The sequence below is a fragment of the Bos taurus genome, chromosome 10 (genome assembly GCF_002263795.3).
Source record: "Bos taurus isolate L1 Dominette 01449 registration number 42190680 breed Hereford chromosome 10, ARS-UCD2.0, whole genome shotgun sequence".
Classification (NCBI taxonomy): Eukaryota; Metazoa; Chordata; class Mammalia; order Artiodactyla; family Bovidae; genus Bos; species Bos taurus.
Window position 1 is genome coordinate 8549933 of NC_037337.1, and position 23628 is coordinate 8573560.

Here is a 23628-nt window from a genome sequence, read left to right on the forward strand (position 1 = left end):
GCTTTTTGGCACCTTCCTTCACTCTGGTTCCAAAGTCTCAGTTACGCATTACGAGGCAAATACAGGAATCCAGTTGTCCAGCTGCATGGGCCCTTCAGAGTGACCTCTGGGCTGTGAGGGCCGTGGCTGTACTTTCTGGTGCATCGCACGGGCCTTGTCCAGGCTCTCTTCTCCTCCACTTGTCACCCCACACAGCTTTCAGCTTCTTCTCCATGTTGACAGCCCCTTCCCTGAAGGGCCTTATGCAGTGCAAGGTGGGTGTGGACACATTCACATTAAATTGTTGTGGTTGTTTAGTTGCGATGTTGTGTCCACCTCTCTGCATGGGAGGAGGGGTGGGGGAAGAGGGGGCAGGGACTATAGCCCACCAGGCTCCTCTGTCCATGGGATTTTCCAGGCAAAAATACTGGAGTGGTTTCCCTTTCCTTCTCCAAGAGATCTTCCTAGATCAGGGATTGAACCCGTGTCTCCTGCATTGACAGATTCATTACCACTGAGCCACCAGAGAAACCCTCAGATTAAATTAGGTTATCTGAATTTATTCATACTTAAGTTATCAGCATTATATCTTACAAGTTAATCACCGGAAAGGGACTTGATGAGCTACCCAGAAGAAAAAAGGCGCCCTCTGTTCTAGTTTTATTAAGTCAAATAGACAATACTCAGATATAGGAAAACAGAGAAATAAAGGAGCATGGATAGTCTTCATCTTAAAGATGCATGGAAAAGAAAAGATGCATGGAAGAGTTGCTTTGACCGAAGAATTATCCATACTTTCTGCCAAATGAGGTATTGTGGGGGTGAGATAGAAAGGAAAGCAAAGGGACTTCCGTGGTGGTCCTGTGGTAGAGGATCCGCCTGCCAGTGCAAGGGCCCATCCCTGGTCCGGGAAGATTCCACATGCCCCAGGGCAGCTAAGCCTGAGCGCTGCAACTGCGGAGCCCACACTCCGCAACAAGAGAAGCCGCCACGAAGAGAAGCTTGCGCACTGCAGGAAGGGTAGTGCCCACTCAGTGCGACTAGGGAAAGCCCCCACCCAGCACTGAAAACCTAAATACATAAATAATTTTTAAAAGAGGAAAGAAAGCAAAGAAACGGCTCCAAACGAGTGGCTATTATCTTGGGCTACTGACCTAAGCAAACTTGGGTATGATTTATGTCAGAGAATGGTTTGCCTATGCTCTCTTATAGGAGTTCTATGGTGTCTTGTCTTATGTTCAAATCTTTAAGGCTTTTGAGTTTATTTTTGTACATTGTGTGAGGATGGTTCTAACTGCATTGATTTACATGCACTGTCCAACTTTCCCAACACCACTTGCTGAAGAGATTGTCTTTTTCCCATTTTATATTCTTACCTTCCTTGTTGAAGATCAATTGGCTGTAAATGTGTAGGTTTATTTCTGGGCTCTATTCTGTTTCACTGATCCATATGTCTGTCTTGGTATCATTAACACTGTTTTGATTACTGTAGCTTTGTGATATTGTCTGAAGTCTGGGAGAGTTATGCTTCTCGCTTTGTTTTTTCCCTTACGGATGGCTTTGAAAGTTCTGGATCTTTTATTTATTTTGGGATTATTTGTTCTAGTTCTATGAAGAATGTCATGGGTGTTTTGATAGAGATCACATTAAATTTGTAGATCGCTTTGGGTAGAATTGCCATTTTAACAATATTAAACAATACCTTTAACAATATCTTCCAATCCAAGAGCATGGGATATCTTAACATTTTTGAATCATCTTCAGTTTCCTTTATTAATGTTTTATAGTTCTCAGCACACGTCTTGCACCTCCTTGGTCAGTTTAGTCCTGGGTATTTTTTTTTTTTTTTTTGGTGCTATTTTAAAAGGTATTATTTGTCTACATTTCTTTTCTGTTATTTCATTGTTAGTGTAAAGAAATGCAACTGATTGTGCATGCTGATCTTGTATCCTGCTATTTTGCTGAATCCACTTATTAGCTGTAGTAGTTTTTGTCTGGAGTCCTCAGGATTTTCTAGGTATGGTACCATCTCATCTGCATGTAGAGAAAGTTCTTCCTCTTCCTTGAAGCAGTCGCTTGTAATACTTTGTATCATCATGGTAGTCACTACCATAAAATGGAATGCCATAACCACTGGTCATAATGGAAGATAACAGTAAAACAGATCAGAGCAGGAAAAACCCCACGGAGTTAGCAAATCTGGACACTACAGCTGTCGGTTGAAAGTTTGGAGACTGGGACCCGCCTGAGGCTTTCTCCTTGATAAACCCAGAAGGCTTGGAAAAGTATTAGAGGACAGATGAATTGAATAGGAGAGTCCAGGCTATTTAGCATCAAATTTTGAAATGCCCCAAACTTGAATTTTAACCCCTCAGCATCACACCATTTGTGAAATGCCATCTTGACACTCAAACCAGCTTCCTAAAACTATCTGTTTTGTTTTCTGTCGCATTCCCAGTGTCTAGAACATTGCCTGACACATGGTACACGCTCATCAAACACGGGATGAATAAATTCATTGTGACAGAACTTGTTTTTCGTCCCCTATTAGTAAATCCCTTGAGAGCAGGTCCTAAACATCTTTGTCTCACAGAACCAATAAATGATTCTTCAGCTGAAGTTAGAAGAAGGGGTATCCATTAGAGATACCCTTTTTCCCTCCCAGGGGTGACTTTTAACAAAATGGAAGCAAAGATTCTGATGAACAGCATTTTCAGAACCTCGGGACACAGTGATAAAGCTGTTTCACCATTCTGTCCTCTCCTTATTGCTTATTTTTCCTTTTGTGCTGTCCCCACCTCTGGGTAGCTTCCAAAGGGCCTGATTTATTAAGCAGGGGGCCTGCTGGTGGCTTCTATCTTTTGCTAATCACAGTGCCAGCAAAGCCTGGGTGTCATTAAGCAGTTTAATGACTCTGTCAAGTGCTGGAGTAACAGGAGTGGGGAAAACGTTAGATTGCTGCAGTTCCCTCCCTCTCCTGACAAAATGTAGCAGTCATCTGAGTTCACACAACAGAATATTTAACAAAAGTGCCATCAATCATGGACAGTTCCTTGAGAGCAAGAGCTTTAAGCACAATGACATTTTTTTCTGGGGTGATTTATCTGTAAGTTTCTTTTTGTCCCTAACAGTGAGGGGACAGAGGCTAGAGAAATGACGGCATGAAAGTGAAAAACGCACGTGTGCTGCTTATGTGTCTGCCTAAAGGAAATGATTTCCGTAAACTAAGATCAGCCCTGGCATAGTGAGCTGCTGGCACTGCAGCCAGATTCTCAGGAAACAGGATATCTCTCTGCAAGAGCAGGCAGAGGGATCCAGCCTTATCTGGGCATCCACTATTTGCCAGGCCAGTGGTTCTCAAAGTAGGGCCACTGACTCAGCAGCCTCAGCCTCACAGAACTTGCATTTCAAGCAAGTTCTGGGGCCCTGACCTCGACCTACTGACATCATGGGGGTGGGCACAGCTGTGTGGTTTCCCAGCCTTCTGCAGCGTAACAGACCAGCCTGAGCGCTAGTGGGCCAGGCCTTTTGTGCACATTATCTCGTTTGATCCCCTTAGATCCTAAAAGGTAGGCATTGGTCCCGTTTACCCATTAGGGAAACTGAGACTCAGTGAAGCTCATAAGTTTATACATCTATGAGTGGAGATTTTTTAAAAAATCTGTTGGCGAGCCTATCATTTTTCCACTTGAATCAGTGTTTCTCAAACTGTAGTTATAATCCGTTCACTTAGAGACGACGCGTTAGAATGCAGATTCTGTTCAGTGTGAGCCTGACAGCAGAGTTCACAAGCTCCCAGGTGTTCCCATCTGCTGGTGCACAGAGCGTGCTGAAGAGGGTGGCCTCGGGAACTGCTGTGCGGCCCCCATGCTTGCAGCCCTGGCTCACCGGGGAAGTTGTTAAGAGATCCAGTTCTGGGAGGAAGTCTGAGAATCACTATCCTATTTCCATATTAGAAAACCCACTGTTGTCCAGGTATGCAGCAAGGTGGTGCTTACATTGTAGGTATTTGATAGCAATTAAAGGAGAAACTGGACAAGGGGAAAAAGACAAGCCATCTAAACCTGAACGGTGGCTTGCATTAAGTGTTTCCCCGTGAGAGAAGCATACAGAAATGATTATCACTGGGCTACGTAATGAGAGTCCTTCTCTGTGTAAAGGTTCCTGCAAGTGCGTGTTGAATGTAGGGCCAGGGGATACTAGGACTGAAGTACAAGAAATTTTGACCAAGGGATACCAGTGATATCTGAACATGCTAGATCAGACATTGCACAGAAGGGTGTTAAAATCTTCCCAAGATTTTACCTTCCAGAACTGGAGATGTTTATTTCTACATTTGTCTCGAATATAGCAAATGACCTGAAAAAAAAAGCAGCTTGAAATCTTTCTTTTTAATCTTCTGTAATCTCAAATATTTGTATGTATTTTCATTTATATCAAGCCAATGCATGTAGCTTTGATATAAGTAGCATTTTCAATTACCATCAAGAGAAAAGAGGAGAGAGAATGTCATGTTGAGTCTGTTATTACCTAAAGTGAGGAGATCTGACACCAGGCGTCGAGGTTGGCATCCATGCAACTTCTCCGTCTTGGTGCTGTAGTATCTTGAGAAACCAGACTCTGCATGAAAACAATGGCACCAACTCGGCCCTGACTTTGGGAGCTTATGTAAAGGTAACCATTGAGGCCGGGGATCCAGCATGTGGCGTGAATTTTCTCTCAGCGTTCTTGGGCTCATTGTTTGGTATTTGTTTTGCTGTTTGGGAAGTTTGAGAAGAGTATCTTCAAGTGGTTTTTTTTTTTTTTAATAGAGCAGACAGAAAGGATATATGGTCTCTACATCAGACATTCATACCTTCCAAGGGAAAACTCATCAAAGCATTTTTAGTAAAGATGATCAGAGCAGTTCTGTATTATACCACTTACTCTGTCACTGTGGCTGCGTGTGAATGAGGGAGGGTCTTGAATGACTCAGTTCCCATAATCAGATCTCTCATCCAGCATTCAACCTCCACTATTACTGCAGTCTTGTCAAGTACATCAAAGCATTCGGTTTTGTCATGAAGTCACTGATCGAGAATGTTCACTCCCAGACCGCTTACACTGAGTATTTAAGAGAATAGTACTTTTCTTCATCTTAACCAGGTTTGTACAGTTTTTCATAATATTTGGGTTAGGGGAAGATGCAGAAAACAAGCAAATAATGTAAAGCCTGAGGTTGCTGTGCTGCTGCTGCTGCTAAGTCACGTCAGTCATGTCCGACTCTGTGCGACCCCATAGACGGCAGCCCACCAGGCTCCTCCATCCATAGGATTCCCCAGGCAAGAGTACTGGAGTGGGGTGCCATCGCCTTCTCCAAGCCTGAGGTTGAAAACTGATCAAAGCCAACACTCTTCTGTATGATCAAAAAATCTTTCAAAGTCACTCATCGTTCCTTTATAAATGAATGTCTAGTAGCTGCCGGGTTGATAACTGCATAGATTATGACAGGAAACACAGCAGTGAATCAGAGGGGCAGCAAGTTCCGGGATGAGGTACACCCAGGAGTGTGACTGCTCGACGTCCCACCAGTTCTTCTGCGCCGTTGGAGCACATTTACTGGGAAAATTCCTTATAAGTACACTACCATGCAAAGAAATAGAGGAAAACAATAGAATGGGGAAGACTAGAGGCCTCTTTGAGACAATTAGAGCTATCAAGGGAATATTTCATGCAAAGATGGGTACAATAAAGGACAGAAATGGTAGGGACCTAACAAAAGCAGAAGGTATTAAGAAGAGGTGGCAAGAATACACAAAAGAACTGTACAAAAAATATCTTCACGACCCAGATAATCACAATGGTGTGATCACTCACCTAGAGCCAGACATCCTGGAGTGCGAGGTCAAACAGATCTTAGGAAGCATCATTGTGAACAAAGCTAGTGGAGGTGATGGCTGAGCTATTTCAAATCCTCAAAGATGATGCTGTGAAAGTGCTGCACTCAATATGCCAGCAAATTTGGAAAACTCAGCAGTGGCCACAGGACTGGAAAAGGTCAGTTTTCATTCTAATCCCAAAGAAGGACAATGCCAAAGAATGCTCAATTGCACAAATTGCACTCATCTCACACGCTAGCAAAATAATGCTCAAAATCCTCCAAGCTAGGCTTCAACAGTACATGAACTGAGAACTTCCAGATGTTCAAGCTGGATTTAGAAAAGGCAGAGGAACCAGAGATCAAATTGCCAACATCCATTGGATCATAGAAAAAGCAAGAGAATTCCAGAAAAATATCTACTTCTGCTTTATTGACTATGCCAAAGCCTTTGATTGTGGATCAGAACTAACTGTGGAAAATTCTTAAAGAGACGGAAATAGCAGACCACCTTACCTGCCTCCTGAGAAACCTGTATGCAGGTCAAGAAGCAACAGTTAGAACCAGACATGGGACAACAGACTGGTTCAAAACTGGGAAAGGGATACATCAAGGCTGTATATAGTCACTGTGCTTATTTAACTTATATGCAGAGTACATCATGAGAAATGCTGGGCTGGAAGAAGCGCAAGCTGGAATCAAGATTGCTGGGAGAAATATCAATAACCTCAGATATGCAGATGACACCACCCTTATGGTAGAAAGTGAAGAGGAACTAAAGAGCCTCTTGATGAAAGTGAAAGAGAAGAGTGGAAAACCCGGCTTAAAACATTCAAAAAATGAAAATCATGGCATCTGGTCCCATAACTTCATGGCAAATAGATGGGGAAACAATGGAAACATTGAGAGATTTTATTTTCTTGGGCTCCAAAATCACTGCAGACAGTGACTGCAGCTGTGAAATTAAGACATTTGCTCCTTGGAAGAAAAGCTATGACAAATCTAGACAGCATATTAAAAAGCAGAGACATTACTGACAAAGGTCCGTCTAGTCAAAGCTATGGTTTTTCCAGTAGTCATGTATGGATGTGAGAGTTGGACCATAAAGAAAGTTGAGCGCTGAAGAATTGATGCTTTTGAATGGTGGTGTTGGAGAAGACTCTTGAGAGTCTCTTGGACTGCAAGGCAATGCAACAGGTCCATCCTAAAGGAAATCAGCTGAATACTCATTGGAAGGACTGATGCTGAAGCTGAAGCTCTAATACTTTGGCCACCTGATGTGAAGAACTGACTCATTGGAAAAGACCCTGATGCTAGGAAAGATTGAGGGCAGGAGGAGAAGGGGACGACAGAGGATGAGATGGTTGAATGGCATCACTGACATGAGTCTGAGCAAGCTCTGGGAGTTGGTGATGGACAGGGAAGCCACGCCATGCTGCAGTCCATGGGGTTGCAAAGAGTCAGACACAACTGAGCAACTGAACTGAACCGTACCGTGAAGCACTTTAGAGACGTCAGTATTAAGTATAATCAACAAAAGCCAGTATGATGGGCAAATCATTAATAGTGTTTTCACCACAAGCTATAAGGTCAAGAACCTGAGGAATCTCCCTCTTGTGTGCACTGATATTTAGTGTACTTACGCATGCAGATACTGTGTTAGCACTGAGTACTAGGGTAGTCAAGCATACAAGGGTAATCAAGTGAGACACAGCTCCTGCTGTAAGTGGGACTTGCAGTTGCGAAGGATGACAGACAGTGAAATAAGTACAGAGTTATGAACTGTATAAAACGCAACAAAGGCAAAGCCCATTGAGAGCATGTGAAACTAGAACCTAACCTCATGAGGGACTGGGATGGGCAGGAAATACCTGGGAAGGCTTCCCTGAGAGCCACCCTCAGCTCAGATTTGGAGGACAGATGGGCAAAAGGAAGAGAGCGGACTGGGAAGCTTCCGGGCTTGTGTATGTGTGGTAGCAAAGAGCATGGGAAAATCAGAGAGACGGGGATGGCAGTGCAGCCCACAAACTGGGAGCCCAGGGCAGAGTGGCAGGGCTCAAGGGTGCCTCTGGGGAACTGCAGGGCCAGGCCACACTGCAGCCTCTCATAGCCGGGTCGTCACATGGGGCTGACCCCAAGACCAGGTGGGAAGTGTGGGCTTTAAGCAGGAAAGTGGCAGGATTCGATGTACAGTTTTGCAGGATCCTGATTGAAAAGTTGAAAATGGATTAAGTTGGGAAGGTTATTGCCGAGGTCAGAGTTCAGATGAGAACTGATGGGAGCCTGTACTTTTTCAGTGGAGAGAAGTGGGTAATCCCAGAAGGGTTTAGAAATGAGATTTTATAAGATTTGATGATGGACTAGATGTGAGGATGAGAGAAAAGGAAGCATCAAGGATGGCCAACCCACCTACACACACACACACACACACACACCCAGCTCACATACCGGGCACACACACACACACACACACACACACACACACCCAGCTCACATACCAGGCACACACACACACACACACACACACACCCAGCTCACATACCAGGCACACACACACACACACACACACACACACCCACCCCCAGCTCACATACCAGGCACACACACACACACACCCAGCTCACATACCGGGAATCTGGTGGTTTTAACTACAGTCCTTGTATCACTCTGTCATGCCATGGCGACAAAAGCAGATTAGACATTTCTACCCAAGGTCTGTTCACACTCTCCCAGGGTGCTTCCGAAATGCACACTGAAGGAGGGATCTAGTGTTTCTTTGCTTAGTAGCTTGTTATTGTAATCATCCTGGCCTTGACTCATTTTAACTGCTAAAAAGTCTTGTGATTGTTCATTTTTTTAAAAAGTTATTTCAGAGTTTTTCTCCCAGAAGAGACATCAGGATTTAGGTTCATTTATAGCTCCATGATGCACAAAATCAATCAATAAAATTATTAAAATCAGTGTATTAAATAGTTACCTAGGTAAATCTTATGCTTCTAAGATTGGCAGCTGCTGTCTACAATTCCATAGCTGTGGTTTGAAGTGGGACATCCTTTTCACGCCCAGGTTCATGGCAGAGTCCCCAGGACGGGGACATGTCATTCACCCCGCTCAGTCTCAGGCTGTTCTCAATTTTCTTCGTCTTATTTATTTTCACTGATTTTGAAATTGTTTTGGACTTCCAATTTTTAGCTATCAATCCATATTCTCAGTTGAACATGTAATTTCTCAAAATTTTGTTATGAATTTTTTCAAACACAGAAGAGAAAAATTGTAAGTAAATACACGTATACCTACCACCTAGGTTCTGTAATTAACACTTTGCTCAATCATCTATCTATATATCTATCAGTCCATCTATCCCTCCCTCGATTCATCCATCAGTCCATCTTGTTCTTTTGATAGATTTCAAATTAAGTTGCAGACATCAGGACATTTCACCCCTTGGTAGTTTGGCATGCATATTATTAATTTGAATTTAATATGTGGTTGAGAGTTTTTTCATTTCTTAGTAAAGGTTACATACAGTGAAATGTACAAACCCTAAGTATAACAGTCCTTGTATTTTGACAAATGCATGTGCCTCTGTAACGCGGACCCCATCAAGATTTCAAACCTGCCCGCCCCAGACATTCCCTTACGCCCGCTTCCCAGTTATCCCTGCCTCCACTCCCTTCCTTCCCACCCCCGGAGGTAACACTGTTCTGACTTCTGTGACCATAGATTAGTTTTGCTTGTTCCAGAGCTTCCTGAAGTGTCTCTTCTTCTGTGTTGGCTTCTTTCATTCATCATCAATGTTTTGAGATTCATTTATGTTGTATGTGGGCTTCCCAGGTGGCTCAATGGTAAAGAATCCACCTGCCGCCTGCTGTTCAGGGACCACAGGATATGCAGGCTCGATCCCTGGGTCGGGAAGATCCCCTGGAGAAGGAAATGACAACCTGCTCCAGTATTCTGGTCTGGGAAATTCCATGGACAGGAGCCTGGCGGGCTACAGTCCAGGGGGTCACAAAGAGTCAGACACGTGACTCAGCATGCGTGCATGTTGTATGTATCAGTATTTTTTTTCCTTTTTATTTCTACCACAGTTTATTTCTCTTGTTGATAGACTTGTGAGCTGCTTTCCATTTGGATTCCTTTGAACATTCTTAGGCAAGTCTTTTTGTGAATATATGCTCTCATTTATCTTGGGTAGATAACTCAGGAGTGGAACTGAACACCGAGGAGCTGGGTCACAGGGTAGGCATACATTTAATTGTATAAGAAATGCCAGACCATTTTCATAGTGACTGTACAACTTTATACACCCTCTAGTGTGTAAGAGTTGCAGTTGTTGCACATACTTGACAGAATTTCTTCTTAGTTTTAAGCGTTCTGGTGGATGTGCATAGAAAATATCTTTTTACAATTTTATTTATTTAGATACTTATTTACTTGGCTGCGTTGGGTCTGAATTGTGGCACACAGGCTCCAGAGCGTGCAGGCTCAGTAACTGCCGGATGCAGGCTCTCTAGGTGAGTCATGTGGGCTTCAGTTGGCTGAGCTGCCCTGCAGCAGTTGGAATCTTAGTTCCCTGACCGGGGATCAAACTTGCATCCCCTGCATTGCAAGGTGGATTCCTAACCACTGGACCACCAGGGAAGTCCCGAGAATATCACTGTTAAAACGGTTATTCTTTAAGAGGAAAACAGTCAAATGACCTTGACATGCATGCACACCCATCTAGAACCTGCAGTGTTTTTAAGAGCCAAGCATAATCCAGTGTCTGTACACAGGGCATTTAGCACAAGGACAGCAACAGTTGCGGGAACCTAGTGTATGTTAGGTAACTAAAACATTGGAATTATGAATTTTTCCCCCCAAAATAGGCTGTAAGCCTCCAAGGCCTTGCTATTAATAAGAAATTCCAGTTCTGAGCTCTGGCAGGCGTGGCACCGGCCACGCCAGCAGCATTCATATTGCAGCGCCTTCGTGCTGAAGCCTGTGGGACACAGGATATCAGAATTCTTAGTCATTTATAGATATACTTCCATTGCAAGAGGGGGAACAAAACACCATACTCTGGAGAGATTGGCTGTCACGTGGCCTTTAAATTAGGATTCTTTGCTTCGCTTTAGCTTGTGCGTGACAAAGCCTATCCATAGCAGAGTCATGTCTTCTCCAGAGTTACAAAGGGAATTATATTCAAACAGATGCCCTTCACCGAACCAGAGCACTGTGTCTGCAGACCCAGTTTAACAAGCCTGAGCCCCAGGCTGCCCTTCTGGGGCCTAACCGTAGACAGCAACGTGAGAAAGAGGGAGTGGCTTTAGATCTAGAGAGAGCCGGGTTTGGAATTGAGATCTGCCAAGTGCTGGCTGCGTGGTTCAGGGAAGTCCCTCGACTTCTCCATCTGTCAGAAGGAATGACGACCCTCCCTCCCTTGCACCGGCATTGTAATGACCAGGTTGCCGGTGTCGAACTGCTAGCCCTGTGCAAACACGGAAGAGAAGGCTGCCGTAGTCACAGGAGGGGTGGCCCCTCCTCTCTTCCTGCCCACAGTCCGCAGGCCCACGAGCCTCATCTGACTGCCCACCAGTGAATGCCCAGCCACACAGCCGCTCACTCTCTGTGTGTTTCCTGTGTGCTCAGTCACTTTAGTCACGTCAGACCCTTTGCAACCCCCTGGACTATAGCCGGCCAGGCTCCTCTGTCCATGAGATTTCCCAGACAAGATTACTGGAGTAGGTTGTCATTTCCTCCTCCAGGGGATCTTCGTGACCCAGGGATCGAACCCACGTCTCCTGCATTGCAGGTGGACTCACTACCACTGAGCCATGAGGGAGGCCCGTTTTCTCAGCGAGTGACTGAGAATTATGAGGAAATAATTGTAGTGGAAGCATTCATACCAAGTTATAAACGATGGATGGGTTTAGCCTTCCAAGAAAATTGTAATTCTGTAAGATTTTTTTCATTCAAGTGAACCTTTGGTTGTAAAAGGAGGTGTCTGGGAGAGGCACATGGATTGTGAGTCAGAAGCTTCAGTAAGAACCTAGCCCTGCTGAGGTGTGGGAGGCCAGCTGCCGTCAGGCACAGTTGTCTGGAGCCCGTCATCCTAGAGGCAGGGCTGGCCTGGGCCTCGCTTGGACCTTGGGCTTCCTCAAGTTCCATTAGACTGAATACAAAGCCTGTGTTGCCCTCTTGGGAGGTCCACAGTCCAGTCAGTGGGCCTAGGGAGCTCAGTGAAAGACAAGAAAGGGTTTTTGGTGTGTGATCTGGGGAGCCATGGGACTTTGGTCCTTAAGGAAAGGTGGATTGTGATTCAGAGAGAAAACTTTCATTTAACGATGACTTGCTTTTGAGCTAAAAAGTTGACTGAGAAAAAGCTGTACTCATTTGGTATATCAAAGATTGATATTGCACTCAGTAGCTTTGAGCAAATGGTCTTCATTTGTAAAGAAAAAACAAAACAGGGTCTTCTCTGGTGGTCCAGTGGCTAAGACTCTGCACTCCTAATGCAAAGGGCCCGGGGGTCTATTCCTGGTTGGGGAATTAGATCCCACATGCTCTGACTAAAACCCAGTGAAGCCAAATAAAATGTAAGAAGAACCAGAAAAAAACAGAAGAAATAAAAAGATCCCATAATTGTGGGATAAATGAGTCAGAGCCCTTTGGTCACCTGCTAAGACCAAGATCTCACACAGGCTGGCCATGAAACTGTTTCTGTAATTACATGGAATGAACTGTGCAGAACAGTTCATACCAAACCCCCTATAATTAACACTTCAGTTTTATGTGATTATTTTTCAATGGGTCAATCAAGCTGGAACATTTTACCTGTATCTGATATATTAATATATGGGACTTCTGGCTGTTACAGCTGACGTTGCTAAACCATATTGTCTTCCTCCATAAACAGTCCTACACACTCATCTGTCTTGCTCTTCAGGTTAACTTACTCCATTCATTCAGTGCCTACAAAAGGATGGTGGTTTTAGAAACCAGAAATAGGTGGATTTAGCAGCAGAGCAGCCTGATTATAATCATGACAGCTAGATGTGCCCAGAATCAATGTCTGAGTTATCAACATGAGAAATGCAGAACCCCCCCCCCCCCAAAGAAAGCATATTTATTATTTCTACTGTTAATGACTTCACTCAGCATTTGACAGATATTTACCAAGCAGCAGCACAAAAAAATTGATACTGAGAAAGAAATAGGTGCCAAACTGAATCTGAAGTTAAGACCTTGTGAAGAAACGTGTAGTAAATTGACTCTGTCTATAATTGATGTGTGTTTGAAGAGCTTTTTTGAAAGGTTTTTTTGAATTCTAGGCTTAAATTCGGACTGCTTTTATATTATAGGAAAAATGTACAATATGTCTGAAATAAAAACAGGGTACATATGATAACCCTGATAAAAATGTTTAATCTTGTTTTAAATTTTTTTTGTCTTTCTGCATTTCTGTAGACTGTCAAAAATGAGAACAGCTGACTGGAGATCTAGATGTCTTGCTTAGCAAGAGCATCCCTTGGCTGTCTTCCTGTTCTCAGATGCAGGCGTTTTATAAGTGTCTGGATGTAATAGAGAATTTGTAGTGATAACCTGTGTACATCTTTCATCTGTTCATATCATCTGTGCAATGTCTTCCTTTCTTGAACTCGTCAGAGTTTTTAATTAAATTGGTTGGAAATGTAACTAATACCATATTTTAAATCTCTTTTTCTTGCTTTTACCAAACTTCTGAACAACTTTAGATTCTCAAGATTCATCGTGATTCAGGAGACAATTCTCAGACAGGTGAGAATACTGCAATTTCACTCTTACACGGTTGGGTGGGATTTGTGGGCTCAAGTCTATGAATCAGTCTGAAGAAGCCTGGATTGGCAGTTTCACCACCCTGGAAACTTGAATTGCCGATACCTCAGTGCTGATAATGAAAGGTTTGAGAGCCAGGTTAAAAGCAGGATCCCTTAAAAGGCTTTGAATCTTCATTCATGGCAACCTTTTCTCCTGAACGCCTTCCCCATCCTGGCTTCTTTTGCTGCCTAGAAACCATGGAGAGCAGATAAACTCACAACAGAGCGTGGCCTGGAGGTCCAGAGAGTGCACTGTCGTCACACCGCAGTCAGGCTCCCCTTCTCTGCAGCTGTCAGTGAAACGTGAATAGGCCCTCCCAGGATCAGGGGCAGCGAGTCACCATTTCAGCTGCCCACACCCGCACGTCATCCATTGAGCAAGGCTCACTGACTCCTGGTTTCCTCTCCCATGAAAAGAGGGGTCTGAACTAATGACCTCTACATCGGAAAGGTCTGGAATTCTTTGATCATTAGAGGGAAAAATCAGTCTGCCACCAACAATGTACAACTCTCATTCCTGTAGAGACAGCACCTTCTCCCCGCTGCTGGGGGCTTCCCAGCCACTTAGGCGTACTTAACGTAGTACGTAGTAGGCCCTGGCCTACTTCAGTTCAGTTGAGTTCAGTTGCTCAGTCATGTCCGAGTCTTTGCGACCCCATGAATTGCAGTATACCAGGCCTCCCTCTCCACCACCAACGCCCAGAGTTTACCCAAACTCACGTCCATCGAGTCAGTGATGCCATCCAGCCATCTCATCCTCTGTCGTCCCCTTCTCCTCCTGCCCCCAATCCCTCCCAGTATCCAAGTCTTTTCCAATGAGTCAACTCTTCGCCTGAGGTAGCCAAAGTACTGGAGTTTCAGCTTTAGCATCAGTCCTTCCAATGAACACCTAGGACTGATCTCCTTCAGAATGGACTGGTTGGATCTCCTTGCAGTCCAAGGGACTCTCAAGAGTCTTCTCCAACACCACAGTTCAAAAGCATCAATTCTTCGGCGCTCAGCCTTCTTCACAGTCCAACTCTCACATCCATACATGACCACAGGAAAAACCATAGCCTTGACTAGACGGACCTTTGTTGGCAGAGTACTGTCTCTGCTTTTGAATATGCTCTCTAGGTTGGTCATAACTTTCCTTCCAAGGAGTAAGTGTCTTTTAATTTCATGGCTGCAATCACCATCTGCAGTGATTTTGGAGCCCCCCAAAATAAAGTCTGACATTGTTTCCACTGTTTCCCCATCTATTTGCCATGAAGTGATGGGACCAGATGCCATGATCTTCGTTTTCTGAATGTTGAGCTTTAAGCCAACTTTTTCACTCTCTACTTTCACTTTCATCAAGAGGCTTTTTAGTTCCTCTTCACTTTCTGCCATTCCTTTCCTCCGTTGTGGAATGGACCGTGTTTTCACCTACTCAGCAAGATTTCATCTGATCTGACCTTCAGTTTCTTCATTTGTCAAATGAATTAACTGTTTGGTATCTTTCTCCTCTTCCCTCCACACTTTGTTACTTTCACAGATGGTTTAGTTTATTTCCTTAACCTAGTGAGAGTAGTGTTTTAACTAATCTACCAGCTAAAAACTGTTACAAGCACTTTCATGTCCTTTATGATGCCAAGTATTGCCTTACATATGATAGACACTCAACAGATACAGAACACTGATGATAAACTGGAACCATCCCGTCTTGGAAGCACAAGTTCTGCCACGTATTAGCTCTTTGACCTTGAGCTACCCACACAATTTCTCCAAGTTTAAATTTCCTCATCAGTAAAATGGAGATTGTACTTCGTTGTAATGATTATATATTTACTATCGTTATAAATAGTAAAGCACAACGTCTGATGCATAGTAAGTACTCAGTATATGGTAGCTGGTTTTTATTTTATTTTTTTTGAATTGATGACACTATATCCTTTTTTGCCATTGAGTATGGCTGTTTGAATCTCTCATCCTTTGTTTGTCTGTCTTTTTAAATTCAAATTCCACAACATCTGTTGATAGAAGGAATAAATGAATTCTTTGATTTAACTGGCCTTTATTGAAGAAATAATTTCTGCAAACCCTTGATCTTTTCTGTTGTTAAAGATTTTCTTAAGTTTAGCTGAAATGAAGTCTGAAAGAATAAGCATTTCCCATCTTTGAATAATTCTAATGAATGATTTAGAATTCAACCAGCCACCCTGGGCTGTATATAGTCTCTCTAGTTTAGCTTTATTTGGAAACTGCACTTTGAGGAACTCTTATGCTCTTTAATCCTGAATTTAATCTTCAATATTTAATAAGTCAGATTTAATTTGTTATCTGATAAACAAATGTTAGGGGTGTATATGATTATTAAGCTGCAGAACAGGCTCACAACCAGTGTCTTGCAAATGACCATCAGTTTCTCAGGTTTGGAAGATGCAATATGATCCTAACAATATCACTTGAAGTACCGCCTCCTCTAGATCCCTTTTAAAGAAATACTGAAGCTTAAATCCAAGGCCAGGCAAATTATTAAGGCAGGATCTGAAAGAAAAATACACAAAGGGATAGTAAAATATTTCAAGTTAGGTGATTTAAGGCAAGATCCTAAGGCTTTGTTGTTCCGATTAACTTTGTAATACTTCGCCCTTCCACTCTGGGCATCCCATGTAGTGCCCAGAGGTAAAGAAGCCGCCTGCCAGTGCAGGAGACGTAAGAGACCTGGGTTCAGTCCCTGGGTTGGGAAGATCCCCTAGAGGAGGGCAGGGCAACCCAGTCCAGTATTCTTCCCTGGAAAATCCCACAGACAGAGGAGTCTGGTGGGCTACGGTCTATAGGATCACAGAGTCCGACACAACTGAAGTGACTTAGCACACACGCACCTTCCGCTTTAAGCTATATAAATATAATTCAGATTTAGTTACTACTGATTTACACTTTTAAACTTGAATCAGATTTTTCAAAGTGCTATCTATAGTTGCTGATTTAAACTGTTTAAAATTGAATCAGATATTTAAGAACATAAGTAAATAGTTAAAAAGGTGACCTAGAGATGTATCGAAGACATATTACAAAGTGATAACAAGTAATAAAATAATACTGTAACATGATCCCATGTGTGCTTGAAAAGAAGTTATACATGCAGATGAACAGATGTGATTCACGATAACGGACAACATGAGCTGTATACTTACCACGTACGTAGCAGGCACTGGCTGTCCCAAGTGCTATGTATGAATTAACTCGTTTACATCTCACAACAATCTGTGAATGAGATGCTGTAATCATCCCCATTTTGTGGATACCGAGACACAGAAGGAACATCCCCAAGGATACACTGCTTTCAGATGGCTCAGTGGAGATTGGGATTTCAGAAGGAACATCCCCAAGGTTACACAGCTTTTAGATGGCGTAGTGGAGATTGGAATTTCAGCAGTTTCGCTCTGGAACTGGTTCTGTTAATTACTGTGTTCTCTTGTACTTTTTAGTGTCACTAGACAATTCTGTAAAAATCACTGCATCTCTTTTTCTCTCTTGAAATATGGTCACTTATTGGTGTCTGGAAAAGCATTTCCCCTGCTGAAATCTGCGCAGTGAGGAAAAACTCTGTTTTATGGCTAAGTTTTTCTCCTTGTTCATGGGTAACTCTTACAAGCAGCAGATGCCCTGAAAATGTATCTTTCTGAAGCCCCCTCTGACATGTTCACCCTTTGGTCCTCATTGGTATCATCAGTAGCACTGTTTAATTAGATTTCACATGAATGTGACAGCACATTTTGACTGTTAAATTCAAAGTCTGCAAAGACACATTTTTTATTTTTTTTTCACCAGAAAACAGGGATGAAAGTGAAAGTTAAATTGTTGGAAATTGTTGGGATTATAAGATTGCTTTTCCCTCTCTTCCTTCCCGGGATCTACATCATTTGATGAAAGTATATTCTCAGGAGAACTTAGAAAACCGTCTAGAGGTCTGACTTTTCAGAGGGACCTAAGATTGGTCCAAATTGATTTCTCAAATAAATTCAGCTCTCTATCGATTTGACTAGCAGTTTATTTCCTCAGATATCCCCACAGAAGCCTTTCCCATCCTTTGTCCTTCAAGCCAAAAAGAACTCCTCAAAATTCTCCCCAAGTTTTAATGTCTATTTTCAAGAAGATATTTATTAATGGAACTAAATAACCCTTAATAATAAGCTGCACTACAGTGTCATATGGTACCGCAAGAAACGGGCATCTTTTTACAATTAATATTACTGATAATACTGTGTGTGCTGAGGATTTAAAGACATAGTGGTTTGCTATTTCTTAAAAAATATTTTTACAGTGCTTAAAAAGTAACCTTGTTTTCTTTGGAGAATGAGGGAAAAAAATATGTACAGACTTTGCTGTGAATAAGCTGTAAACTAATCACTCTCCATTACTAATCTGAAATCCTTAGAGTCTCATTCATTCAGATACAAGAACAGGAGGAAAGAGTCCATTGATGTGAAATCAATATCATCTCGAGGCAGTGATGGTAAGAAGTTCATATTTCCTTGACTTTAAAGTGTAGGAAATGACGTAGGAATATATTCAAGAATTCGTCAGCGAATAAACTAAACCCCAAAGAGTAGGATTATGACTAAACTGGCATTTTTTCCCTGTAAGCAGAAAAATTTTAGGCCTTTTTACTCTTTTTTACTTTTTATAGTCTTTGTCTTCCCTATGAAACGACACTAGGCTGGTTCCTTTATGCCCTAATGTGTGTTAGGACACATAACCGCTGGAGCAGCTCAGCCTCGAAAGCTGAGTCCCTCTCAGTGGCTATCCTTCAGGTCACAGTGGGAAAGCTGAGCTTGAGGGAGGCGGCTGAACTAACACGGACCAAAGAAATAAGATGCATAATTCATAAAGGAAGATGGCTAAAGCACACAGCATGCAAGAGATTGGGACCAAAAATGAAATGACAAAAACAGACTGACATTTTCCCCAGTGGGTTGAGGGTATAGACAGATGGAAAGGATATCCATTTTATGGAGAGGATAATGGATGAGGGAATTTCAGCCGGACTAGCTCAGTTTTTATAGATGAGAGCTAGACCCACCAAAGGTCTTGGTGTTAAGACCCTGAAGACTCAGAATGGGGGGGGGGGGTCCTCATTCTCCTGCCTACCCCAACCCTAGTCACGGATCACACCTTCCCTCTTACACTGCTGTTATTTGGCTACATGATCTGTGGCTGAAGGCTGAAAGTGATGGACCTGCCCAAGTTGGGCTTTAGTGACTTAGGGAAAGTGAGTCCTGGGGCATCGTCAGGCTCTTGGGATGAGGTTTCTGGATCCTATCAACCCTCTCTGAAATCCCTCTGTGGGCCTGAGACTCATAACACCTTCCTGTTATCAAAGTTCTAGGCCAGAGCAGCCTTTCCAGTCCCTGGCAAGTAGTGGCTGAGCTCTCAGCAGTTTAAGATTAAGAGATGGGTGAATTCATTGCTTTGTGGGGTGCAATGGAGGACAGTAGTCCTGTGAGAATCAGGCCCCGGGTCCATGAAGGGTTCCTTTGCTGCACTGAAACCCAGCTGAGCCACCAGCAACAGATTCAGCTTTCTTGACTTCTCTCCAGCACCAAGTCTGCAGAACCGTCGCTACCCATCCATGGCGCGGATCCACTCCATGACCATTGAGGCTCCCATCACGAAGGTGAGTGGCAGCTGCGGCCTCTGCTCTGCCGCCAGGGCCACTGAGCCCTCGCTGTATTCTGGAGATAAAGTGATGAATGGCATACTACCAATATCATGGAGTTTATAGTAAAGGAAACACAAATAAACACATCATAAATACATAGTTATAAATGGCAATCGCTGTCATAAAGGAAAACAGCAGGTGTCTATGAGGGAGAATTAGGTTAGGGCCCTGTTTTGGTTGGGTGAAAGGGGTGGTCAAGGAGTGTCTCTGTAGAGGAAGTAACATTTGCAGTAAGACCTGAAGGATGCAAAAATGTTAGGAGAAGAGGATTCTAGCAGGCACAGCAGGGGATGAGCACCGAGGTGGGAGGAGGAGGGAATGGAGCCACTGAGGACTGGAAAGCAAGTAGCGTGACTGGATCTTGGCGAGCAGAGGGGAGTCAGGGCACAGCGATGTGCGGGGCTCAGTGCATGCTGACCAGCTGAGCCATAGGCAGTGTATGTTTCAGTCTGTGTGCAGCAGAAACCACGGAAGAGTTTAAAGGAGGGAAGCGACATGACCTGGTATGTTTATTGAAAAGAACACCCAGCTGCCATGCAGAGAATGGACTGGAGATGACAGGAGTGAAAGAGAGGAAGCCACTTACGGACCTGTTCCAGAATTCTAAGCAAGGAAGGTGTCAGCTGTACCAGAATTACAGCAGTCGAGGTGGAGAGAAATGAGTAGATCAAGAAATATTTGGGAGTAACTTCGGTTTCTCTTGATGATGAATTATACTGTCAGGTAGGGCGAGAACTGAGGGAAAGTGAAATGTCAACCACGGCCTCCCAGGCTTTTGGTTTGAGCACAAGATTAATAGAAGTGTTGTTTTTTTTTTTTTTCACAGCAGTGTAGAAACCAAAGGAGTGCAGCTCTTGTCTTTTTATTTTTTTTTTTTATGTTTACTTGCTTGCTTTGGGAAGAGGGGAGCAAGGTCATGACTTTAGTTTTTGACATGTAAATAAGATAATCCAATAGATAGGTCAGGCAGGGAACTGAATGTATAAATCTGAAGGTCAAAATGGAGTTCAGGGCTGGGCTGTAATTTTGAGAGTCCTTGGCATGCGGGTCGTACGTGTCTGGAGTCGTGGAAAGGAAAAAGCTCGTCTCTGAGAGAATTGTAGAGAGAGAGGAAGGCCCAGCATTAATCTCTGAGGGACTGTAGCCTGTGGCAGAGAGCTGGAGGAGACAGATCAGCAGAAGAGCCTGAGAAGACATAGCTGCTGAAGTAAGAGAAACACCAGAGAGGGTGGCGAGAGAAGCTTGCCTCAGTACAACGAGGTGCTGCCGTGAAGACACGGGGCATTTTGAACAATAAGATGTGTTACCGTCTAATTTCTTTTAGATTCTGGATTCATGAGTGACTTTTGGGAAGCAGAACCCTAATGTCCTCAAATTTATTCTTTCTCTCTCTTCCCTTCCTTAGGTTATAAATATAATCAACGCAGCCCAAGAAAACAGTCCTGTCACAGTGGCAGAAGCCTTGGACAGAGTTTTAGAAATTTTACGAACTACGGAACTGTACTCCCCTCAGCTCGGTACCAAAGATGAAGATCCCCACACCAGCGACCTCGTGGGAGGGCTGATGACTGTGAGTGATGAGAAGGAACCGGAGTGCAGGGCAGATGACATCGAATATCCTCCCGAGTACATGTAACAGATAAACTATTACTGGCAGGTGTAGAAATACCTGCTGTGTGAGCTAACTAGAAGCAGTGGCAGGAACACAAATGAATAATTTGTCCTTCAGAATTCGTGTTACAGTAAGGAGTAAATGGACAGTTGATTGAAGGCTAGCTATCACAATGGGGCCCTTGTTGACTTCTTCCCCTTGACCCGGTATGGTTATCCATCGAGACCTTGGCTTCCTCGGACCTCAGGCTCTTTATATAATGAAAGGGTTGGTTGGTACTTAGGTGACAGCACTAGTTTCCAAAATCTTACCTGTAGAATCCTTTCTTTAAATAGAAGCTTTACATAGCGTTCCCTTTATAATCAATAAAAACAGAGTGGAGCCACTGTGGCTCAGTACAGGGAGGAGGGGAGGGGCCGCCCCTTGCCAGCACTCCAGTAGCACCGTCTACCCACTAGAAGTGGCTGATTCCTAAGGACCTTGTCCTGGCCTGTTGGTGTTGCTGTGATCTGTCTGTCTGTAATCATCATCTATCAGCAAGTGAAGAAAAATAAGAAAGTTCAAATTATTAATTTGTGCTTCTTATTGGAGACCGAAGCTGGAAGAATTCTTTGGGACAACAAAGACTGAGGCACCAGAGGGCTTTACTTTCAAGTTTTCTGTCCAGCCCTGCCACCAGATGCGGAATGTTGACTGGTTTTCTGGTCCATTGTGCTTGTTTTTACCAAAGGTCCCTGACGCCCCCGTGATTTGAGTAACCTCCTGTTCCTTTCAAGGCCCTGGGTTGGCTTTGATCACCCATCCCAATGCAGTGTAGACTCTATTTCTAAAGGATACACGCACCACACCAGAATATTATTCAGCCAGTAAAAAAGAATGAAATAACACCATTTGCAGCAACACGGATGGACCTACAGATTATCAAGCTAAGTGAAGTAAGTCGGAGAAAGACAAATATCATACGGTATCCCTTATATGTGAAATTCAAAATAATGATACAAATGAACTTATTTATGAAATAGACTCACAGATATAGAAAACAAATTTATGGTCACCAAAGGGGAAAGGGGTGGTAGAGGAGATAAATTAGGAGATTAGGGTTAGCAGATACAAACTACTATATATGAAACAGATAAGCAACAAGAACCTACTGAACAGCACAGAGAGCTATAGTCAAAATCTTATAATAATCTATAAAAGAAACTGAAAAAGAATACACACACACACACACACACACGTGTAACCACTTTGCCACACACCTGAAACTGTCACACCATCGAGGATCACCAATACTTCTATTGAAAAACAAAGGAAGACTGGCGAGGGCCGTGGGGAGGCTGGCCACTGCAGAGCTGCTGCGGGAAGATTCGGGTTCCCAGAACAAGTTACCTGCTGTCCTTTCCCCGCTGCCAGACCATGGGCTTCCTCTCCAGGTCGGGCAGTGAGGAACCAGTGCAAGCTTCCGCCTATTCTTACGAAGCATTAGGAAAGAGACAAAGGCAAATTAGAAGCAGAAGGAAAACATGAAAACGATGACAGAGGAGCCCCTTGCGATGCCTGCCCTAAAGGCAGGAGAGTTACGGCCGTCACGCCTCATCTGTTTATCTGGTTCTGAAAGTTTAAGCTCTTGGCCTAAAGATTCTAAGTGTGACTTCAGGAGAGCCCTTCATTAACACGTTAAACCTTAGCACATACTTTCGCAGGATGACAAGCAATTATAAGTGACTTTTAAGCAAAGATGTAAATAATTAGGTACTCGGGTAGAAGGTAGAGGATAGGAACTGACACTGAAGAGCATCTGGGGACTAAAGTTCAAGAGGCTGTTAAATGGTGGGACACAGGCATTCCGTCCTGTGCTGCCCTTCCCAAGACCTCAAGTCCAGAAACTTCCTTTGAAGGCTAACAGCAAAGCTCATGTTATAAGATAGGAACTATAACTGGAAAAAAGTTAATTTAGATGTTAGTCAAAAATTAACCCAACCTTTAAAAGCTTTGAGGCTTCCACAGTGGCTCAGTAGTAAAGAATCCGCTCAGCAGTATAGGAGATGTGGGTTTGATCCTTGGGTCAGGAAGATCCCCTGGAGGAGTGTATGACAACCTCTTCCAGTATTCTTGTCTGGAGAATCCCATGGACAGAGGAGCCTGGTAGGCTACAGTCTACAGGGTCACAAAGAGTCGATACAACTGAGCGACTGAGCACTCTAAAGGCTTTACATTAAATCATACCCCAAATGTGGCCCATGGATTTGGCTCCCCAGGATTTAAGTCTAAGAACACCAAGTAACAGTCCCTAGGGCTTCCCTGATAGCTCAGTTGGTAAAGAATCCACCTGTGCTTCCTGGGTTGGGAGGATCCCCTGGAGAGGGGATAGGCTATGCACTCCAGTATTCTTGGGCTTCCCTTGTGGCTCAGCTGGTAAAGAATCCACCTGCAGTGTGGGAGACCTGGGTTTGATCCGCGGGTTGGGAAGATCCCCTGGAGAAGGGAACGGCTACCCACTCCAGTATTCTGGCCTGGAGAATTCCAGGGACTGTGTAGTCCTTGGGGTCACAAAGAGTTGGACACAACTGAGCGACTTTCACTTTCACTTTCATGAGGATGACTGGGCTCCTTTCAAATTAACATGCACCCAAAACAAGATTACTTCTGTGATTTC

The 23628-nt window shown here is 43.6% G+C and overlaps 1 protein-coding gene across 6 annotated transcripts in view; it reads left to right on the forward strand.

Annotated features, from left to right (window-relative positions):
* PDE8B (phosphodiesterase 8B) overlaps positions 1-23628 on the forward strand; it is a 255295-nt gene that overhangs the window by 213256 nt on the left and 18411 nt on the right. For all 6 annotated transcript variants that reach the window (XM_024997900.2, XM_024997898.2, XM_024997899.2 and 3 more), the window contains exons 11-14: positions 13573-13615; positions 18077-18154; positions 19239-19315; positions 20766-20930. In XM_024997900.2, the coding sequence (XP_024853668.1) occupies positions 13573-13615; positions 18077-18154; positions 19239-19315; positions 20766-20930 (363 nt within the window). The remainder of the gene's footprint in view (positions 1-13572; positions 13616-18076; positions 18155-19238; positions 19316-20765; positions 20931-23628) is intronic.